Genomic DNA, 19311 nt, shown 5'->3' with positions numbered 1-19311 from the left:
TTATGGTGATTGAAATATTGTGAAGAAAGTTAAACTGAATCACTCAACATAAAAATGTATTAAAGCAATATTTCTGAAAATTTCATTGCAAACTCCCTTCTAAGAATGTATATTTTCTGTGAAATACTTATTCCTTTCGTTCTTAACTAATAAAAAAAGGCTAATTATCTAAGTTGATGTTCTATACATCTTGTTTTAAAAATCTTTTTTTAGCAAACGGCGTAAAGTAAATTTGGTTTTTGAAGGCGTCGATACGGTTACAGTAGTCCTGCTCAATAATGTTCCTGTTGGCGAAACAGACAACACGTTCAGAAGCTATGTAAGTACATAATGACATCAGGTTAAAAAGAACCACTTGTATGTATTTGTGTTCATTGTTATCCTGAGTGGCAAGTACAAGTCCTTTGATGCACTGGGTAAGTTACTTTATCTCTCAGTTGCCATATTTGTAGAATGATGAAGACACTCAAACCCTATGGAATTATTGTGAGGATGTAATGAGCTAATTATATAAAGTGATCAGTATCAGTTTTTGGCACATAGGCAATGTTTGACAAATGCTGTTCCCTTCTCTGTTATTTGGTAATCCAGAGTTTCATGGGAAATGACGGTTGACAAACCATTTTAAAACAAAATGTTCCTTCCTTCCTGGAACAGTTACCTTAAGAGATTGTATCCTGATCTCCCTTCCCTTTCAAGGGTAGACTTTTCAAAACAAAAATAACTTATGACTTACAAATACATGCTATGGATAGCAGAGGGTCAGGTTATCATGAAGTGTCTAGGAAATCCTTGGCAATTCAAAGCCATGTGTAAATAGCCAGAGCAGACATTCCAGGGCTAAAGATAGTCTCTGCTTGCTCTGTTTGCCTAGAACCATCATCTGTCAGTAAAAATAGCAGGAGAAAACCTAGAAATCTACGTTTGGGTAGGAGAATGTGATCAGTTATAACTAAAAGTAGGCAACTAAGTTATACTATTTTGGAGAAGTGCTTTCTCCTGCAAAAAGGCTGAACCTAAAGATTTCAATTATTTTATGCATCTTTCATACATTCTGCCTATATCTAAAATTTTACACAGGAGGGTATACTCTCACATTTGTTCTTTCCCTTTAATTTAGAGCTTTGATATTACACATGTGGTCCAAGCAGTAAACGTCATTGAGGTGCATTTCCAGTCACCAGTGATATATGCGGACCAGAGGAGTAAAGTTCACACTCACTACAGCGTGCCCCCCAACTGCCCTCCGCGTGTGCAGGATGGCGAATGCCATGTCAACTTTATTCGCAAGGTAACAGTCTCGCAATGGAGGGGCTTTAGCCTTGAGGATGGGATGAGGGCGTATGAAATGCTTGTTTGAAGACTCCAGTTGTATTTCAGAAGTTGGGCATCTCTTTCCTGCCCCCTTAGTGGGATTTAAAAATTAGAAATAAGAACCAAAAGTTACAAGAATTTTTGTAGAGAGCTTGTCTTACTAGGTTTTCTTCTTGAGGAGTGCTTCAGAACTTAGATAACATTGGAAAAAGAAGAAAAATAGGTGACTGATAATGTACCTTTACAATTTTTTTTTCTTTGACTGTGCCACGAGGCTTGCAGGGATCTTAATTCCCCGACCAGGGATTGAACCCATGCCCCCTGCAGTGGAAGCGCAGAGTCCTAACCAATGGACCGCCAGGGAATTCCCCCTTTACAATTTTTTTAAAACAACACCTGGGTTTATCAGACTTTTCACCAGACTGTAGGGTTCATATTCATGAGTGATTCTTATTTCTAGCCTTCTGCAACTGTCGATATATTTGCTGACATGCAATTTTTTACTGCTAGGTTCTCATAAAATCTAACAAAACCCACAGGTGATAAATATTCTTTGTGTATGACCTCGGTATAGATGACTTGGATTTATCCTAATACATGGATGAATGAGTATATTGTGTGACACTTAGTTTTTAGTTTTATTTTTACTTAAAATTTTTTTAATTGTGGTAAAATACACATAACACAGAACTTACCATCTTAACTATTTTAAGTGTACAGTTCAGTAGGATTAAATATATTCACATTGTTGTGAAACCTATCTCCGGAACATTTTCGTCTTGCAAAACTGAAACTCTATACCCATTAAAAAACAACTCCCCGCTTTCCCCAACTCTCAGCCCCTGGCAACCACCATCTTTCTGTTTCTAGGAGTTTGACTCCTCTAGATACCTCATATAAGTAGAATCATAGAGTATCTGTCTTTTTGTGACTGGCTTAGTTCACTTAGTATAATGTCCTCAAGGTTCATCTGTGTTTAGCACGTGTCAGAATTTCCTTCCTTTTTAAGACCAACTAAATTCCGTTGTATATTGGGTTGGCCAAAAAGTTCGTTCGGGCTTTTCGATAGCATCTTACGGGAAAACCCGAACGAACTTTTTGGCCAACCCATACCACAGGTGCCTAAAGCTCAGTGTGTCCAACACTGCACTTGGGATCTAAACCCTGCTCCCAGGGCTCCCTGTCTCCCTCAATGGAATACCATTCAAAGCAGTCATTCAAGCCAGAAGCCTCAGAGTTATTTTTGATACCTCCCTGTCTCTTTTTTTTTTTTTAATTTATTTATTTTATTTATTTTTGGCTGCTTGTGGGCTTTCTCTAGTTGCGGCGAGCGGGTATGGTGCACGGGCTTAGTTGCTTCCAGGCATGTGGGATCTTCCTGGACCAGGGCTCGAACCCGTGTCCTCTGCATTGGCAGGCGGATTCTTAACCACTGCGCCACCAGGGAAGCCCCCTGTCTCTTTTTTAAAAGAGATCCGGAAGTCCTTTTGCTGATGTCAATGCTACCTTTTCAGTAGTTCTTGAATCTGCTCTTGCTCCATTTCTACTCCCGTGCTTGGGTTCAATATATTACCATTTCTTGCATCAAATATTGCCCTGGTTGCCTAACTGGTACCCTACGACCTCGTTTGCCTTCCTGCAATTAATTTGCCAAGGAGCAGCCAGAATGTTCCTTTCAGATAAAAATCATAGCACCCCCCTTTGTAAAACTCTTCAACAGTTTCTTGTTGCTTTTAGGCGAAAGTCCAAAGTTCTTAGCTCAGGCTGCCCCGTGCCCACTGCTCCAGTCTTCTGCCCATCTCTTCCCATTGTTTTCTCTTAATTTCCTGGAATGCATCATATTCTCTTGCATCTTGAGGGCTTTGCATATGCTGTTCCTTCTGAAAAGGATGTATTCACTTCCCTCTCCCCTAGACACACTGGAGAAGTGGTACTCACCTTTCACGTCTCCATATAAAAGTCACTGTTATTCAGGGAAACTTGTCTTGACACCTGTTCTCCCCCCATCATATGTTCCCTGTCTATTGCCTTTGGATTTGTGACTGTTCAATGCTTCAATTTCTTGTTATACTGTGAGTGCTGTAAGCAGAAGGACTGTTTCTGTTTTGTATCTTGATATACTTGCAGCCTGAAACATAGAAAGCACTTCACAAATATTTTTGAATAAGTGAAAACTTTTATTTGGAGAGATTGTATGAATAAGAGTGATTTGTAGCCCTTGCTGGGGAAAATAATCCGCCTTATAAGATGTTGAATATTTTTGCCCTCCTCCTTCTCTCTATCCCTAATAAAAGAATTATATATCTGAACTTAAAAACTCTCCAATAAACATCCCCAAGATGGTTTTCATTCTGAGCATGAGAATCTGATATTTAAGTGGTGATTTTATATGATGTGGATGCTGTGAAGTGGTTTTATTTATTTATTATTTTTTTAAACATCTTTATTGGAGTATAATTGCTTTACAATGGTGTGTTAGTTTCTGCTTTATAACAAAGTGAATCAGCTATACATATACATATATCCCCATATCCCCTCCCTCTTGCGTCTCCCTCCCTCCCACCCTCCCTATCCCACCCCTCTAGGTGGTCACAAAGCACTGAGCTGATCTCCCTGTGCTATGCGGCTGCTTCCCACTAGCTGTCTATTTTACTTTTGGTAGTGTGTATATGTCCACGCCACTCTCTCACTTCGTCCCAGCTTACCCTTCCCCCTCCCCGTGTCCTCAAGTCCATTCTCTACCTCTGTGTCTTTATTCCTGTCCTGCCCCTAGGTTCTTCAGAACCATTTTTTTTGTTTTTGTTTTTTTTTTTAGATTCCGTATATATGTGTTAGCATATGGTGTTTGTTTTTCTCTTTCTGACTTACTTCACTCTGTATGACAGTCTCTAGGTCCATCCACCTCACTACAAATAACTCAATTTCGTTTCTTTTTATGGCTGAGTAATATTCCATTGTATATATGTGCCACATCTTCTTTATCCATTCATCTGTTGATGGTGTGAAGTGGTTTTTAGTCTTTGTTTTTCTCTGTAATAGAAACTAAATTATCTCTGTTTTAGATAAATACAGAGCTTAGGAAATAATACTTAAATGAGAACAGTTTGGGCAAATCCTCAGGCTCTATCCTACAAGTGTTCCATTCAGGAAGATCTCAGTACTTCTTCTGGTGCTTGTTCTTTTTTAAAAGCTTAACTCACAGCCTCACAAAATTTAATTGACTGTGTTTTACAAATATTTTTTTTTCTTTTAAGAAGAGGGAATTAGAAAAATTCTGCTCTGATCACCTGTGTCAGTGTCTAAATGCTGAACTGATTGTTTTTGGGCTGTAAGTTCAGAAACCAGGATTTCTGAATTCATACTGGAGGAAATAGGGGTTGGCAAGAAACTCTAGTTAGAGTTTCTTAAACTGTTGTATCTTTATCTTTCAATCTGTTTCTTCATTCTTTATAGTTATTACATTTAAATATTATAGTGGGTGCAGAGATATTTGGGAGAAATTTAAAGAGTAACTATTGTGTTGCTTCAGTGTAATATGCTTTTGAAGAATAAATGTACATAATTAGATTTTATGGTCTTAGAACATTTCTGCCAAATTTAACTATGTTGCCTAGGTTGATAGATTAGTTATTGTTTTAGTTATCTATTGCTGTGTAACAATTATACCAAAACTTATCAAGCTTAAAACAACATTTATTATCACAGTTTCTGTCAGTCAGGAATGCAGGTGTGGCTTAGCTGGGTACCTCTGGCTCAAGGTCACTCATGAGGTTACTGGCAAGCTGTGGACCAGGGCTGCAGTCACCTTAAGCCTGGATGAGGCCTACCTAAGCTCACCCATGTGGTTATTGGCAGACCTCAGATGGGCTTCCAGGCTCACTCATGTGGGCCCGTCTATAGAGCTGCCTTACGGCATGGCAGCTGACTTCCCCCTTGGCCAAGAGAGAGCTGAGAGAGCACCCAAAACAGAAGGTGCACTCTTTTATAACCTAATTTTGGACGTGCTCTCACTGCTGTTGTATTCTGTTGGTTAGAAGTGATTCATTAGGTCTAATCCGTACTCAAGGGGAGGGGATTACACAAGGACGTGAATACCAGGAGAGGATCATTTTGGGTCATTTTAGATGCTGTATATGGGACACACACACGCTCTTACAGACTTAATTCTGTGCCCCCCAAATTTGTATATTAAAGTCCTAACCCTCAGTAAGGTGAAAATGTCACTCTATTTGGAGATGAGGTCTTTAAAGAGGTGATTCAGTTAAATGAGACCATTAGGATTAGTCCTGATCCAGTATGGTTGATGTCCTTATAAGAAGAGGAAATTTGGACAACAGAGGGAGACACTAGGGGCGTGTGTGTGTGTGTGTGTGTGTGTGTATAGAAAAGGCTATGTGAGGGCACAGGGAGAAGGTGGCCATCTGTAAGCCCAGGAAACCAAACCTGCCAACACCTTGATCTTGGACTTCTCAGCCTCCAGAGCTATGCAAAAGTTAATTTCTATTGTTTAAGTCACCCAGTTTGTGGTATTTTGTTACGGCAGCCCTAGCAAACTAGTACACATGTACATAATATTTTAAAAGAAAAAGGTTTTCATAATGTTTAAGTTTCATGGTAATTAGAATCGATCTTCTTTTTTTCCCTTAAAATTACAGGCACAGTGTTCCTTTAGTTGGGACTGGGGGCCTTCCTTTCCTACCCAGGGCATCTGGAAAGATGTTAGAATTGAAGCCTATAATATTTGTCATCTGAACTACTTCACATTTACCCCCGTATATGGTAAGCTAAGAGCTGTGATTTCTTGTTTTTCTTTTTTGAGCCTCCTCTATGTTATAAAAATTGGATTTATAATTTGAATATATATATAGTTGGCCCTTGAACAACATGGGTTTGAACTGTGCGGGTCCACTTATGTGTGGATTTTTTTCAACAAATACTACAGTACTACATGATCCGAGGTCTGTTGAATCCATCGATTCAGAACTGTGGATGTGGAGGGCTGAATTTGAGCATCAGTGGATTTTGGTATCTCCAGCAGGTCCTGGAACCAATCTGCTGTGGATACCGAGGGACAACTGTACTTTTCAGAGACTTATTTAAAAAAAAATTTATGACACATTAAATGTAGAAAAGTGAAAAATATGTACAAACTGATTTGTCATGAAAACTTTTTAAAAATTAATTTATTTTTGGCTGTGTTGGGTCTTCGTTGCTGCACGCGGGCTTTCTCTAGTTGTGGCGAGCGGGGGCCACTCTTCATTGTGGTGCACAGACTTCTCATTGCGGTGGCTCCTCTTGTTGCGGAGCGCGGGCTCTAGCCGCACAGGCTTCAGTAGCTGTGGTGTGCAGGCTCAGTAGTTGTGGCGCATGGGCTTAGTTGCTCCACGGCATGTGGGATCTCCCTGGACCAGGGCATGAACCTGTGTCCCCTGCATTGGCAGGCGGATTCTTAACCACTGCGCCACCAAGGAAGTCCCTGTCATGAAAATTTACTGTATAAAGCAGTTAAGTAGGTGGGTACCTACCTTTTAACATATTCTGAAAAATAGAAAATGAGAGGAAGAAAGAAAGAAAGAAAAGAAAGGAAAGTGGGAGGAAGGGAGGGAAGGAAGCTCTGTTCTCCCAAACTGTTTCTTAAAAGAATTTGGGCTGCTGGCTTGCACTCCTTTTTGCTGCCCCTGTAGTCACTTTCAGAACTCCATGGTGCTGAGTTCTCGGTTTGCTTAAATCATTGGGCTGACTTTCTGTCACTGCACATTTTCTCCTCTGAAGGCCATGACATACCAGCCTTGTTAAGAGTTGAAAATAAACTGGAAGACAGACAAGGCATTAAAGAAACTCTCATAAGGTAAAGAATACTACTTTTTCAGTTGAAAGGAGCATTGAAGAAAACCCTCAGAAATCTCACAGATGTCAATGAATTGGTTAAAAACTGGTCAAATATTTGTTGAGTTCTTTGCCCAGCACTGTGTGTATTTGGCATAGAAAAGAAGTATAATGTGTCCACTCATCCCTGCAAGTTGGTTGAGGTGGGGAGGGGAGATATAAACAATTATCAAGCCAAACTAGATTGTGTCATAGTCTTCGGGATGGCAGCCCCAGTAGTTCAGAAAACCAGAGATCAAAGAATTTGAGAAGTTACGGAAATCAGGGTGAAGGTGGAGGCAAATGGGATTTTAAATGATAACTCACGATGCTCAGTCCAGGTCCGTGCAGGCCTAACTAGATGAAGTCTGTAAGCAAGTATGTGGTGTGTCCATACAAGAGTTCTGTTGTCTTTAGGGCCCTGGTGACCCTAGATTTCTCTTCAATGGAGCCAAATCTGTGTTTTCTAAAGGGAGAAGACAAAAGCATATCAGAGATGGTTGACAATTGAGGAAGTTATTAGGTGCTGCTGGCATTTTTAAATGTTTAAAAGGCATTGGAGGGCTTCCCTGGAGGCGCAGTGGTTGAGGATCTGCCTGCCAATGCAGGGGACACGGGTTCGAGCCCTGGTCTGGGAAGATCCCACATGCCGCGGAGCAACTAAGCCCGTGAGCCACAATTACTGAGCCTGCGCGTCTGGAGCCTGTGCTCCGCAACAAGAGAGACCACGACAGTGAGAGGCCCGCGCACCGCGATGAAGAGTGGCCCCCGCTCGCCACAACTAGAGAAAGCCCTCATGCAGAAACGAAGACCCAACACAGCCAAAAAAAAAAAAAAAAAAGGCATTGGAAGATCTAATGTAAATTGCACATATAAATGTGGCTGTTTAGAGCTTTCTAGTTTAGTGTTTCTCAAACTATTCTTCAGAGGCTCAACCCGAATTGAGCCTTGCTATGAAATCAAATACATAATGGTTCACTCCCCCCCATCCCCACCCGTAATTTTTCTCAGGTGTATAATAAACCTACTGTAAGAAGGGGTCTGATTTTGCCAAAAGTTATTTATTTATTAGCTTTGAAGTTTAATCAGTGTTTTTGGTGGTTAGCAAAAAGTGCTATGAGTTCCAGGTATCCTGATATCTGAAGAAATTTGAATAACACTGCTCTAGTTTAATTTAAAATTTTGAATATGAAGCTAAACATTTCTTCCTGAATATGAGTCATTAAGGTTCAGTTTATTCACCATTAGTGACTGGGCAAATTTTATTTGAATTAAATCAATTTAAGTGATGCTTAAAATTTAATTTAGACTCAGTGTAATCAATTATCCATATCAACTACATTTTTGATGTTTTATGACTATAATATATTTTGTACTTAACATAGGGAAAAATATGTTTCCTGTTCAGAAGATGTGTCCTGTGCATATTAAGCAGTAATTCTTATATTTTTGATTAATTTTGTAGATTTCAATTTGGTTGCTTGATGTAATAGAGAAAATTGAAGCATAAACTTATGAAAGCATTAGGAGAGGAACTTCCTTTAGGATTTTTTCAGAATTTTTTTTTTTCAGTTTAAATCAATAGAAACTTAGAAGTTGAAAATAATAGAGAATAAACTAATATATTCTGGATACTTTTTGCATTTATTTGGTACACAGTTTGAGGCAGGCATTGAGAGTTACTAAACATTTTTTAAAAGGATTAGTTCATAATCAAAAGTAGGTACATAGAATTTTTATTTAAAATCAAATACTGTATTCATTTTTAAAATTTAAGTGTGAAATGAGGTTAGTCAAAACTAATGCAAGCAGTGGCTAATCTCTGTATAATAGTACTACAGATAGTTTGTATTTTATTCTTCTAAATTTTTACATTGAGCCTATATTGTCTTTATAATAAGGGAAGAAAGCAGTTAAACTAATCTAGTATCTAGTAATTTCAGCCAGCTTATTATGAAAGGCTAAACTACTTTGACTTTGTGGCACTTTCTGCTTTCTGCCTATTGAGGCTAGAAGAAAATAACCTTTTTGTTTTTCCAAATGTTTAATTTATTTCTTAATTTAAAATTAGTGAGTTTAACCCTGAAGATCAAATGACCAACCATAGTTCCCCAATTTAATTGTATAAAATATGACAGAAAAAAAGCTGTTAGACTTTTAAAAACTAACTTGAAAATTTTCTTTATGTGTATATATATATATATTTTTTTCTTTTCTGCATTCTTAATCCTTAGCATAGTGGTTTCTAAACTTTTGTACTTTTGAATATCCTTTGGTCATTTGTTTAATTTTGCCCTAACCTCAGCTTCCTAAATGATTTTCACACATTCTTAATATTTAAGGTAATAAAAGCAAATTTATATTTGGAAAAAATAGTGAGGTCAAAGGGAAACGAGTTACTCTCATTATCTCTTAGGCTCTTGCCATTTATCTGGGTTTTGAGAGATACCAATTTATTGATGAGACTCTCTAAAACATCATTAGAAAATATTTATTTGAATGTGTGTATGTGTGTGTGTGAGAGAGATAGAGAGACATATATTCATTTATTGATCATCTCCATGCTAAGTCTTTCGTATTTGTAATCTGATGTAAATTGTTCATATTAGGCCCTAAAATTTATTAGGGAGGGATGGTTGTCTAGCTTTATGAACTTTTCATAAGGTTACATAGACATATTAAGTCCAAATATATAATAAGTATGTTCTGATGAAACACTGCATTGTTTAATCTTCTGTTACTGCAGTTAGAAAGAAATAAAATAGAGATGTTTTTCAACATGTAAATCTTCCTGTTGAGCTGAGGTGAGCTGTGGACCTTTGACCTGTGCTTGGGCAATTCCATTCCTCACAGATGCTGCCTTCCCGACCGTATCCACATTTACTTGCTGCCTTAGCCTAAAGCACCCCGTCTCTTCATTCCTGAAGACATAGCCTTTGAGTTGGAAGAGTGGGCCTAGCTCCTAGCTCGACCCTAGCCTGCCCAACAGTGGCCTTTATTGAAGGTCATTGCTGCCCTTTGCTTACAGCTTAATACAGAGAATATAATATTACAACGTAGCAAAGATTTGTCAATCTTGCTTAGTGCCTTGTTTAATGCATTCCTTTTTGAATGCAAGCATGCATTCATTTTTTTCTTCATTCATTTTGAATCTCTTTTTCATTACCCATAAAATGAAGGTATTCACCCTCGAAAATATATTTATGGGTAGGTAGGTTGCTTGAATAATCTCTGACTAGCTGCCTTGTTGTGTAAGTCGATTTTTTTTTTTTTCTCTAGAACTTACCAATTTATGTTGTTTGGTGAGGGGGGGGGGTGGGGGGATTTTGCTTTGTGTCTGTTTTGTTTTGATTTCATCTTTGAGGATTTTGTCCTGCTGAATAGGCAAGGAGATCTTGCTGCTTGGGAAAGAAGGGGAAAACAGCTGTTGTAACTAACTGTAAGCCTGCTTTTCTGGCTAATGCAAGCTGTTACCTCTTTGAAAAGCAGCTACTGTAGTCTGTCGTCTAATTCTGGCAGGAGCATGGGGATATATCCTCTGTTTGAATTTCAACATTCTGTGGCTTGTTGTCATTGCTGTTCCTTCACATGCACAAGACTGTCTCTTCATTGCAGCTTTGCATCACCTATGAAAGATGCAAGATGAAGCGAGCAGGCAGAAGGGGGAGCTGGGAGGAGCTCAACAGGGCTGATCAAGGCAGCCATCTTTGAATAGCTTGCCCCCCAGTGGGATGAAGCATCTTTTTCATCTTACATAAGCAGTCCACCAACGTACGTTTGCAGATCCATCCCCTGCTAACCTGAGTGTTCTTCCATGTCCCTGCTGGTTCTTAGCCCTTCCAAATGCCATCCTGTATTCTTAACTGTGACCTTCGGGTATATTTTGTTTCTTTAAGTAGATTCAACATCTTTGCTCTTTGTGATTGGGGTGTAATTCATAGTGCCCGTCAAGTTTCACAGACAGTAATTATTCAAGAAATATATTTCCGCTGTTTGGCAGAAATGCTCACATAACTGTTGTCATGCCTTTGTCAGGTAGTTTAGGTTACGAAGATAGTATTTTGACAAATGGAGGAACTGTGCAACCATGTAATTATGCATTTAGTGGAAGGTCAGACACATTCTTTTTGTTTTTAATCCTCATTCTTTATTATTTACTTATTTATTTATGGCTGTGTTGGGTCTTCGTTTCTGTGCGAGGGCTTCCTCTAGTTGCGGCGAGCGGGGGCTGCTCTTCATCGCGGTGCGCGGGCCTCTCGCTATCGCGGCCTCTCTTGTTGCGGGACACAGGCTCCAGACGTGCAGGCTCAGTAGTTGTGGCTCATGGGCCTAGTCGCTCCGCGGCATGTGGGATCTTCCCAGACCAGGGCTCGAACCCGTGTCCCCTGCATTGGCAGGCAGATTCTCAACCACTGCGCCACCAGGGAAGCCCCAGACACATTCTTTATATTTGTAGATTTCAGTGTTTTTTCTTTTTTATAAGGACGCTCATATTAAGAGGCTAATATTTTATGGTTACAGTGGCTTCAAATGCTTTGTTTCACATTATATGTATTTGCTGTTAGGACTTAGGATTCTGAAGGACAAAAAGCACCTTTGCTTTTGGTCTTCCTCATTATTCATATGCAAATTTCAATCTGTGCGTGCCTGCTAGTGTCTTTCCTTTTGATAGGCGCCTCTGTGGGAGATGCGTGGAAGGTAGAGAGCACTGGAGTTAGGAAACCTGGGCCCTTGTCCTGTCCACTGGCTCGGGAGCTTTGAGCTAGTTCTGCAGTCAAGGCCTCAAATACCACAACTGCAAAGTAACTAGGAGATGGCCAAGTTTCTTTTGCCTCTAACATTCCTCGGTTCTTTCCCTGTGTTTGTAAATTACAGCACTCATTACAGCCTAGTGAGGGTGTAAGTGTGGAAGAACCAGTTTTTTTTGAAGCTAGATATATGATTAAATGAAGGTACTGATATTTGAGGCTTAATTACAATCAGTTAAAGCAAGGCTTAAGGTGTAGTTTGAGAGTAAGTCTTTCTGTGGTTATGGACACACTTGAATTAATGTAACTCAGCCGTCTTATTTTTCTACTTCCATGTCTTCCTATACGTTTTTTTTTTTTTCCTCTTAGACAACCGAATAAAGCTGTTTTTTTTTTTTTTTAATTTTTATCCTGACCACATCTTGACAAAGAAGTGGACTACATGGGACTATAAAAGGAGCTGGTACATTTTAGAGGGTTTTAAAAGTTAATGTACTGGGACTTCCCTGGTGGTCCAGTGGTTAAGAATCCACCTTCCAATGCAGGGGACGTGGGTTTGATCCCTGGTAGGGATCCCACATGCCACGGGGCAACTAAGCCCCTGTGCTGCAACTACCGAGCCTGCGTGCTCTAGAGTCCTCATGCCACAACTAGAGAGAACCCCACACGCCGCAACGAAAGATCCCGCACACTGCGACGAAGATCCCATGTACCGCAACAAAGACCTGACACAGCCAAATAAATTTAAAAAAAAAAAAAAAAAAAGGTTAATGTATTGGCCACATCTACACAAATTGGAGTTGTCCTGAAGATTGTTTGCATGAAGAAGCAGCACACGTTCATCTGGGCTGTGCAGCTGGTTACCCTTTCTACAAATTCCCATCCGAGTCAGACTCATGGTGATTTGTTTGTTTGTTTGTTTGTTATTGAAGAAACCTCACTGAATCAGCTTTGGAAGAATCTGAAAATGAATCAATGGCCAGAACCACATTCTCTGCCCTGCCCTGGGTTGCCCACCTGGTTGAGGTTAAATGGAACAAACTATAGACTGTAGTGTCTTCTGCAGGGAGCGGGGCATCAGCTAGGGCATCAGCTAGGACATCGCTGAGGCTCCAGGCCAGGGAAGGCCTCAAGTTGTAGAGAGAGCTCATCAGCTTACTCTCCACCCTGTTTTGATAATGAGTTCCTATCCTGTTTGGGCCCAGGGTTGATTAGTCAGGGTGAGGAAGGATGCAAAACTTGGTGTCATTGAGAGGGAGACCTGGCAGGGGATTTTAAGTCATTTAGTAAACTTTCTTCTTTCTTATCCCATCCCTGGTACTTTGTCCATTTTTGAAATGATCTTTCATTCCACTTCAGGAGAGCTGGGGGTGATAGGTATTCTTTAGGAAAGGATAACTTGTTAGTGCTGGAAGAGATATGCTGGGAAGCTGCATTCTAGAAATGGGTCTTGATTTATAAGAGGGAGCTGTCCTTAACTAGAAATAAGATTATACATTTTAAAATTAACCAGTGAAAAGAAGTGACCAGGTAATACCAGGAAAATTATTATTTAAGACTCTCAATATGCTTTGTGAACCTAAACTACTGAAATTCTCCATGGTTTCTGGAAGGAAGGGTTGTACTTTGTTTGGAAGGAGAAAAGAGGGCAAAATATGTTGGTGTAGGGTATTTGGTAATGACACGATAGGCTTGTAAATCTTCATGTTGGGTTTTTAATTCCTCAGCTTTAGTTTTTTCATTTAGTGGCACCCGAGGGAGTTAACAGGATGAGCTCCAGAGGAGTGCTGATTTACTTTAGAACTTTCCATGTTAGAAGCAATAGAAACTGGACAATTTTGCCGGTAACCTTTGGGAATTACTCTGTTTGTCTTCCTGCTGGAGGCCCTTACAAGTAGCTGATTCTCTGCTGAAAAAGTGATAGGAAACGGCCGAGGAGCCTGCCTTTTTAAAAAAATTTTTGGCTACACCGCGCAGCATGTGGGATCTTAGTTCCCTGACCAGGGATCAAACCCGTGCCACCTGCATTGGAAGGCGGAATCTTAACCACTGGACCGCCAAGGAAGTCCCAGGGAGCCTGCTTGAACTTGGTGGTTATCAGTTGGTAGGAGAGGCCTAGAGGGCAGAACTAAAACCTCTAGGTGGAAATGAAAGAAAAGTGGATTTCAAATCAGTGTAGAGAACGACTTTCCAATAGTCAAGGCTAGCAGAAAGGGAGGCAGAGGTTTTTTGTCATTATATTAAAGATATTAAAGACAGGTTAGAATGGCCTTTCGGAGGAAATATGTTAGGGTAGAGATCAGCAAACTTTTTCTGTAAAGGGTCAGGTAGTAAATATTTTAGCTTTTTGGGCCATATGGCCTTTGTTGCAGTTACTCAACTCTGCCTTTGTAGCATGAAGGCAACCGAAGACAATATGTAAAATGTGAGCATGGCTGCTGTCTGGCCTGCTGGGCTGTCATGACAAAATACCAAAGACTGGTCGGCTTCAACCACAGAAATTGACTTCTCACAGTTCTGGAAGCTGGGAAGTCCAAGATCAAGGTGCTGGCTGATTTGGTTTGTGTTGAGGGCCTGCTTCCTGGCTTGTAGATGGCCAGCTTTCTAGTTGTGTTCTCACATGGTTGGGGGCTGGGGGGGTGTGCGAGGAGAGAGAGAGAAAGAAAGAAATTGATCTCTTCCTCTTCTTATAAGGCTACTGACCTATCAGAATAGGACCCCACCCTTATGAACTCATTTAACCTAATTACCTCCTAAAAAACCCTATCTCCAGATAGAATCACATTAGGGGTTAGGGCTTCAACATATGAATTTTGGGAGGAATGATACAATTCAGTCCATAGCAGCTGTGTTCCAATAAAATTTTATTTATAAAAATAGGAGGTGGTCCAGGTTTGGCCCAAGGACCATAGTTTGCTAGCCTGTGGTCTAGAGGAAATCAAACACATCAGAAAGTAGACTAAGTGATCTGTCAGCACACTTCTAGTTCACCAGTTTTGTGAATCTGTGCTGTTTTGGTCAAAGACTCAGCCAAAGGACGTATTTGATGTCTATCATAGCTTGACATCATTAAATGTTTTCCTATATAATAAGATCCTCTCCCCACTGTAAAAATCCTGAGCACCACTAAGATGTGGTTTGGGGGAAATTATTTGGATTGAGTTGGCAGAATTTAGAGGTTAAATGTACAGTCTCTAGTTTTAGACTGTCTTGGTTCACATCTGCCACTTACTAGTTATGTGATCTTGGGCGAGTTACTTAATTCCTCTGTCTCAGTTTTCTCATTTATAAAATGATGATAGTAGTGGAATTTACCTTATAGCAATGGTGTGATGCTTAAATAAGTTAATACATGTTGAGAGCATAAAACAATGCCTAGCTCATAGTAAGTTCTTGGTAAATGTTATCTATTATTATTTCTTGAAATAAGAGATAGTAAGGGAAACCAGAGGGAATATGATTTCGAGTTAAAGGTGAGGTAGCTGTCAAAGATTTAGGGATGTTTTAGAAAATAAACAGCTTTGGATCACATTGGAGTGTGTGCTTCTGTTTAAGAACAATAAAAATGCAGTAAAGGGAATATGAATATTTTTCTAAACAACCTTTAATTCTCCTATCCTAGTATTATTACACGTTTGTACTTGTCCACATCCCATTAGACCCTTAGCTCATGAGGGCAGGGGCCATGTTTATTTACCTCCCATCACTTAGCAAATAACATGGCACTTAGATGGTTCTCAGTACACATTTCTTGAATAAATAATTACATTTAAAATGCATCTTTATTTTTTCCACATCTGATTAATTCTAATACATCTAAGTTTATAACATATTATATGGCTTAAAAACCCTCAGTATTTTTACTTTATAAAAAGGAACAAGCAAGTATGTTTGATAAATCAAGATTGATAAATCTTGGAAGATTTATGTTATCTTTTCATTTGTAATTTTCTATTTGTGCCATAGTTATAAAGTTTTTGTGACTTATGATTGTAACATTTTTAGAGTAGAAGTATATATAAAAATATAATTTTGGTTATTCTTCTCTAGAATTAAGGATTAAACTCTAAACATTAAAAGAGAATTTTCACTGAACTTTTGATCAGGATTGCATTTGTGGAGCACTTATAGTTTAGAAGCTGCTTTGGTCTTTTTTTCAGTGAATCCTACATAATATATATGTATTTTTTCTTTTTCTCTTTATACCTTAGATAACAATATCCAGGAGTGGAATCTTGAAATAGAGTCTTCTTTTGATGTAATTAGTTCAAAGCCAGTTTTGGGTCAAGCGATTATAGCCATCCCTGAATTAAAAATACAACAGACAAACAGCGTTGAACTTCATCATGGGGAAAGGATTGTTAAACTCTTTGTGAAAATTGACAAGGTGAATGATGGTACTTCCCGAGAAGCACTAAGATGAAAAACAGTGTTGTTCAAAAGAAATGCTTAGAAAGAAGGACCTGAGTATTAAAGAAAAGTGCACTTTTTCCATTTTTTTCTTTACTTTTAATCTGTTATATATTTTGTGTGTGTGCAAGCTAAGGAATGATTTTCCCAAATTTTAAGATTAAGAAAACGGAGGTTATGTGATTAATTTGGCATCCTCTCCTCTCAAAAAGTCAGGTGTGTTATATTTTAATTTTTCTGCAGTATTTGGAGTATCCTAAATCCAAAATACATTCTAAACATCATACTTAAATGCTGTGATTATTTTTGGTATTTGTAAACTGTTTTGAATATTGGTACTTATTCTACATACAGAATTCTAATTCTAAACTTATGATCTTTCGTAAGTAGAAGTGGACTGGATTTTACCTTTTCTTTTTCCTTTTCTTATTCCTCTAATTGACAATTGTGAGCTGAAAAGGATAGAGCAAATCAGCATTCAGTAACTGTTCAGATAAAGTAAGAGCTCAAAACACTTTTCTAGTTCTGGGCTTGAAAGAAGAGTTAACCTCAAAGTCCAATTCTAAATGTTAAGAATGTAGAATAAATGTTAGCTGAGTGTTGCAATGGGAAGAGCTGTTTTTCTGAATGCCCACGTTATTCTGTTCTTTGCTTTCCCTTCTGGTATGTTAATCCATGCTAAACTCCTAGCATGTTGATTTTTAAATATTATCTATGGATTGGTATAATTTGGCATAATACAAGGAGGGAGATTTATATTGCTCTGTGCTTATCTATGAGAAACTGATGTGATGCTCTGAATTACTATATTATTTTGCTGAAAATATGCTACAGATTACTTAGACTGACATATTATTTTTTAAAAGAGTGTTACTATAGAAACTTGGTGGCCTCATGGACATGGAAACCAGACTGGGTACAACATGACAGTTCTTTTTAAGCTGGATGGAGGCTTAAGTTTTGAAAAATCAGCTAAGGTAAGCAAATACTTTAAGATATTTTCTGAAAAAAAGTATATTTCTGGTTAAAATAGCAATACAGATCTTTGTAGGAAAAGAAGAAACCAACAAAACTTCTGCAACCCCACCACTCAGAGATAATTAGTAGTAATAGTTATATGCATTCAAAAGCTTCTGGTATGTGTATATTTATATTTTTTAATGGACCAGACTTTGCACATTATTTTATTTATAAATATTCTCCTACTGTGTTTTAAATTGTCCTTTATATCAAACTAATAGATATATATAACTTTACAACTCAAATATTACTACAAGGTTCATATGAAAAATAGAATCCCTTGTCCATCCAACCCTTTCTGTTCCTATTTCCTACTCCTCAGAATCAATAATATTTAACTTTTACTTATACGTTCTGCTGATTACCTTCATTTCTCCAAATAACATGCTTCTACTAGTGTTTTCTAATTTTTCAGTTTTGTATATTATCTGTTGACTTCAGACCTAGAGGATGAGGAACCTACATGATTCTCTCTGATGACTCCTGCTTGGCCTACAATGTATACATTTTGCCTCCCTCTACCCTCCCAATGTAGTCATATGGCCATTTTTTGTTAACTCAATATTCAGTTTTTATATTATTATATTATGAAAATACTATTCAAAGCTGAACCACATGGTGTCCTAAAATTATATTTTCTTTCTTGTGCAACTTTCTGTTTTCCTCAGAGTTAATAATTGCCTCATGTTTCCGGTTGCTTTGTTTTCCCTTTTACTTCCTCTAAATCATATACAAACTCTCTAACATACCTTTTATTTATTTATTTATTTATTTATTTTTTAAACATCTTTATTGGAGTATAATTGCTTTACAATGGTGTGTTAGTTTCTGCTTTATAATAAAGTGAATCAGTTATACATATACATATGTTCCCATATCTCTTCCCTCTTGCATCTCCCTCCCTCCCACCCTCCCTGTCCCACCCCTCTAGGTGGTCACAAAGCACCAAGCTGATCTCCCTGTGCTATGCGGCTGCTTCCCACTAGCTATCTATTTTACATTTGGTAGTGTATATATGTCCATGACACTCTCTCACCCTGTCACATCTCACCCCTCCCCCTCCCCATATCCTCAAGTCCATTCTCTAGTAGGTCTGTGTCTTTATTTCCGTCTTGCCACTAGGTTCTTCATGACATCTTTTTTTTTTTTTTTCCTTAGATTCCATATATATGTGTTAGCATACTGTATTTGTTTTTCTCTTTCTGACTTACTTCACTCTGTATGACAGACTCTAACTCCATCCACCTCATTACAAATACCTCCATTTCATTTCTTTTTATGGCTGAGTAATATTCCATTGTATATATGTGCCACATCTTCTTTATCCATTCATCCGATGATGGACACTTAGGTTGCTTCCATGTCCTGGCTATTGTAAATAGAGCTGCAATGAACATTTTGGTACATGACTCTTTTTGAATTCTAACATACCTTTTAAATTTAGTCACACTCACCTGGTAATCTGTCCACTGTTTATTATTACTATTATTTTTCCTTTAATTTTTGTTAGTTTTTGAAACTCTCTCTCCTAGAGCCATTTTCTCATCTCCCTGATCTTGCTTGGTTACTCTCTAGACCTTCTACTTAACTGTTGTCCTGAAACTGCTTGGTTACTCTCTAGACCTTCTACTTAACTGTTGTCCTGAAACTTCCTTTTATTATCATTCTAGGAATTCCCATCATCTGTCTTCTAGGAGCTCTAGGTATTTCCTTCATCTTTCTCATGGATTAAACATGGGATCCCGTTTCTTTGGACCCATGTTTCTCTCTCTCTTTTTGACTCTCTACTTTTGGTGAAACACTTTCTCCAATAGATTCCTGAGAATGTGTTGTAGATAAAATGTAATTACATTCTAATTTCTGTTTTCTTGTATAGACCTGTTTGTGTTTGCTTCTGGAAGCTTTTAGGATTTCACTATCTTTGATAATTTAATATTTGAAAATTTGAAAATGA

General features: G+C 38.4%; 1 protein-coding gene across 22 annotated transcripts in view; it reads left to right on the top strand.

Moving 5' to 3' along the window:
• MANBA (mannosidase beta) overlaps positions 1-19311 on the top strand; it is a 174051-nt gene that overhangs the window by 8298 nt on the left and 146442 nt on the right. For all 22 annotated transcript variants that reach the window (XR_009503231.1, XR_009503238.1, XR_009503235.1 and 19 more), the window contains exons 3-7: positions 214-319; positions 1121-1291; positions 5970-6093; positions 16139-16314; positions 17204-17314. Coding sequence is in view for 1 of the 22 variants with exons in the window: in XM_059922492.1 (XP_059778475.1) it covers positions 214-319; positions 1121-1291; positions 5970-6093; positions 16139-16314; positions 17204-17314 (688 nt within the window). In the remaining 21 variants the exon portion in view is untranslated. The remainder of the gene's footprint in view (positions 1-213; positions 320-1120; positions 1292-5969; positions 6094-16138; positions 16315-17203; positions 17315-19311) is intronic.

Source organism: Balaenoptera ricei, chromosome 5, assembly GCF_028023285.1.
Source record: "Balaenoptera ricei isolate mBalRic1 chromosome 5, mBalRic1.hap2, whole genome shotgun sequence".
NCBI lineage: Eukaryota > Metazoa > Chordata > Mammalia > Artiodactyla > Balaenopteridae > Balaenoptera > Balaenoptera ricei.
This window is presented reverse-complemented; position numbering and strand designations above follow the sequence as displayed.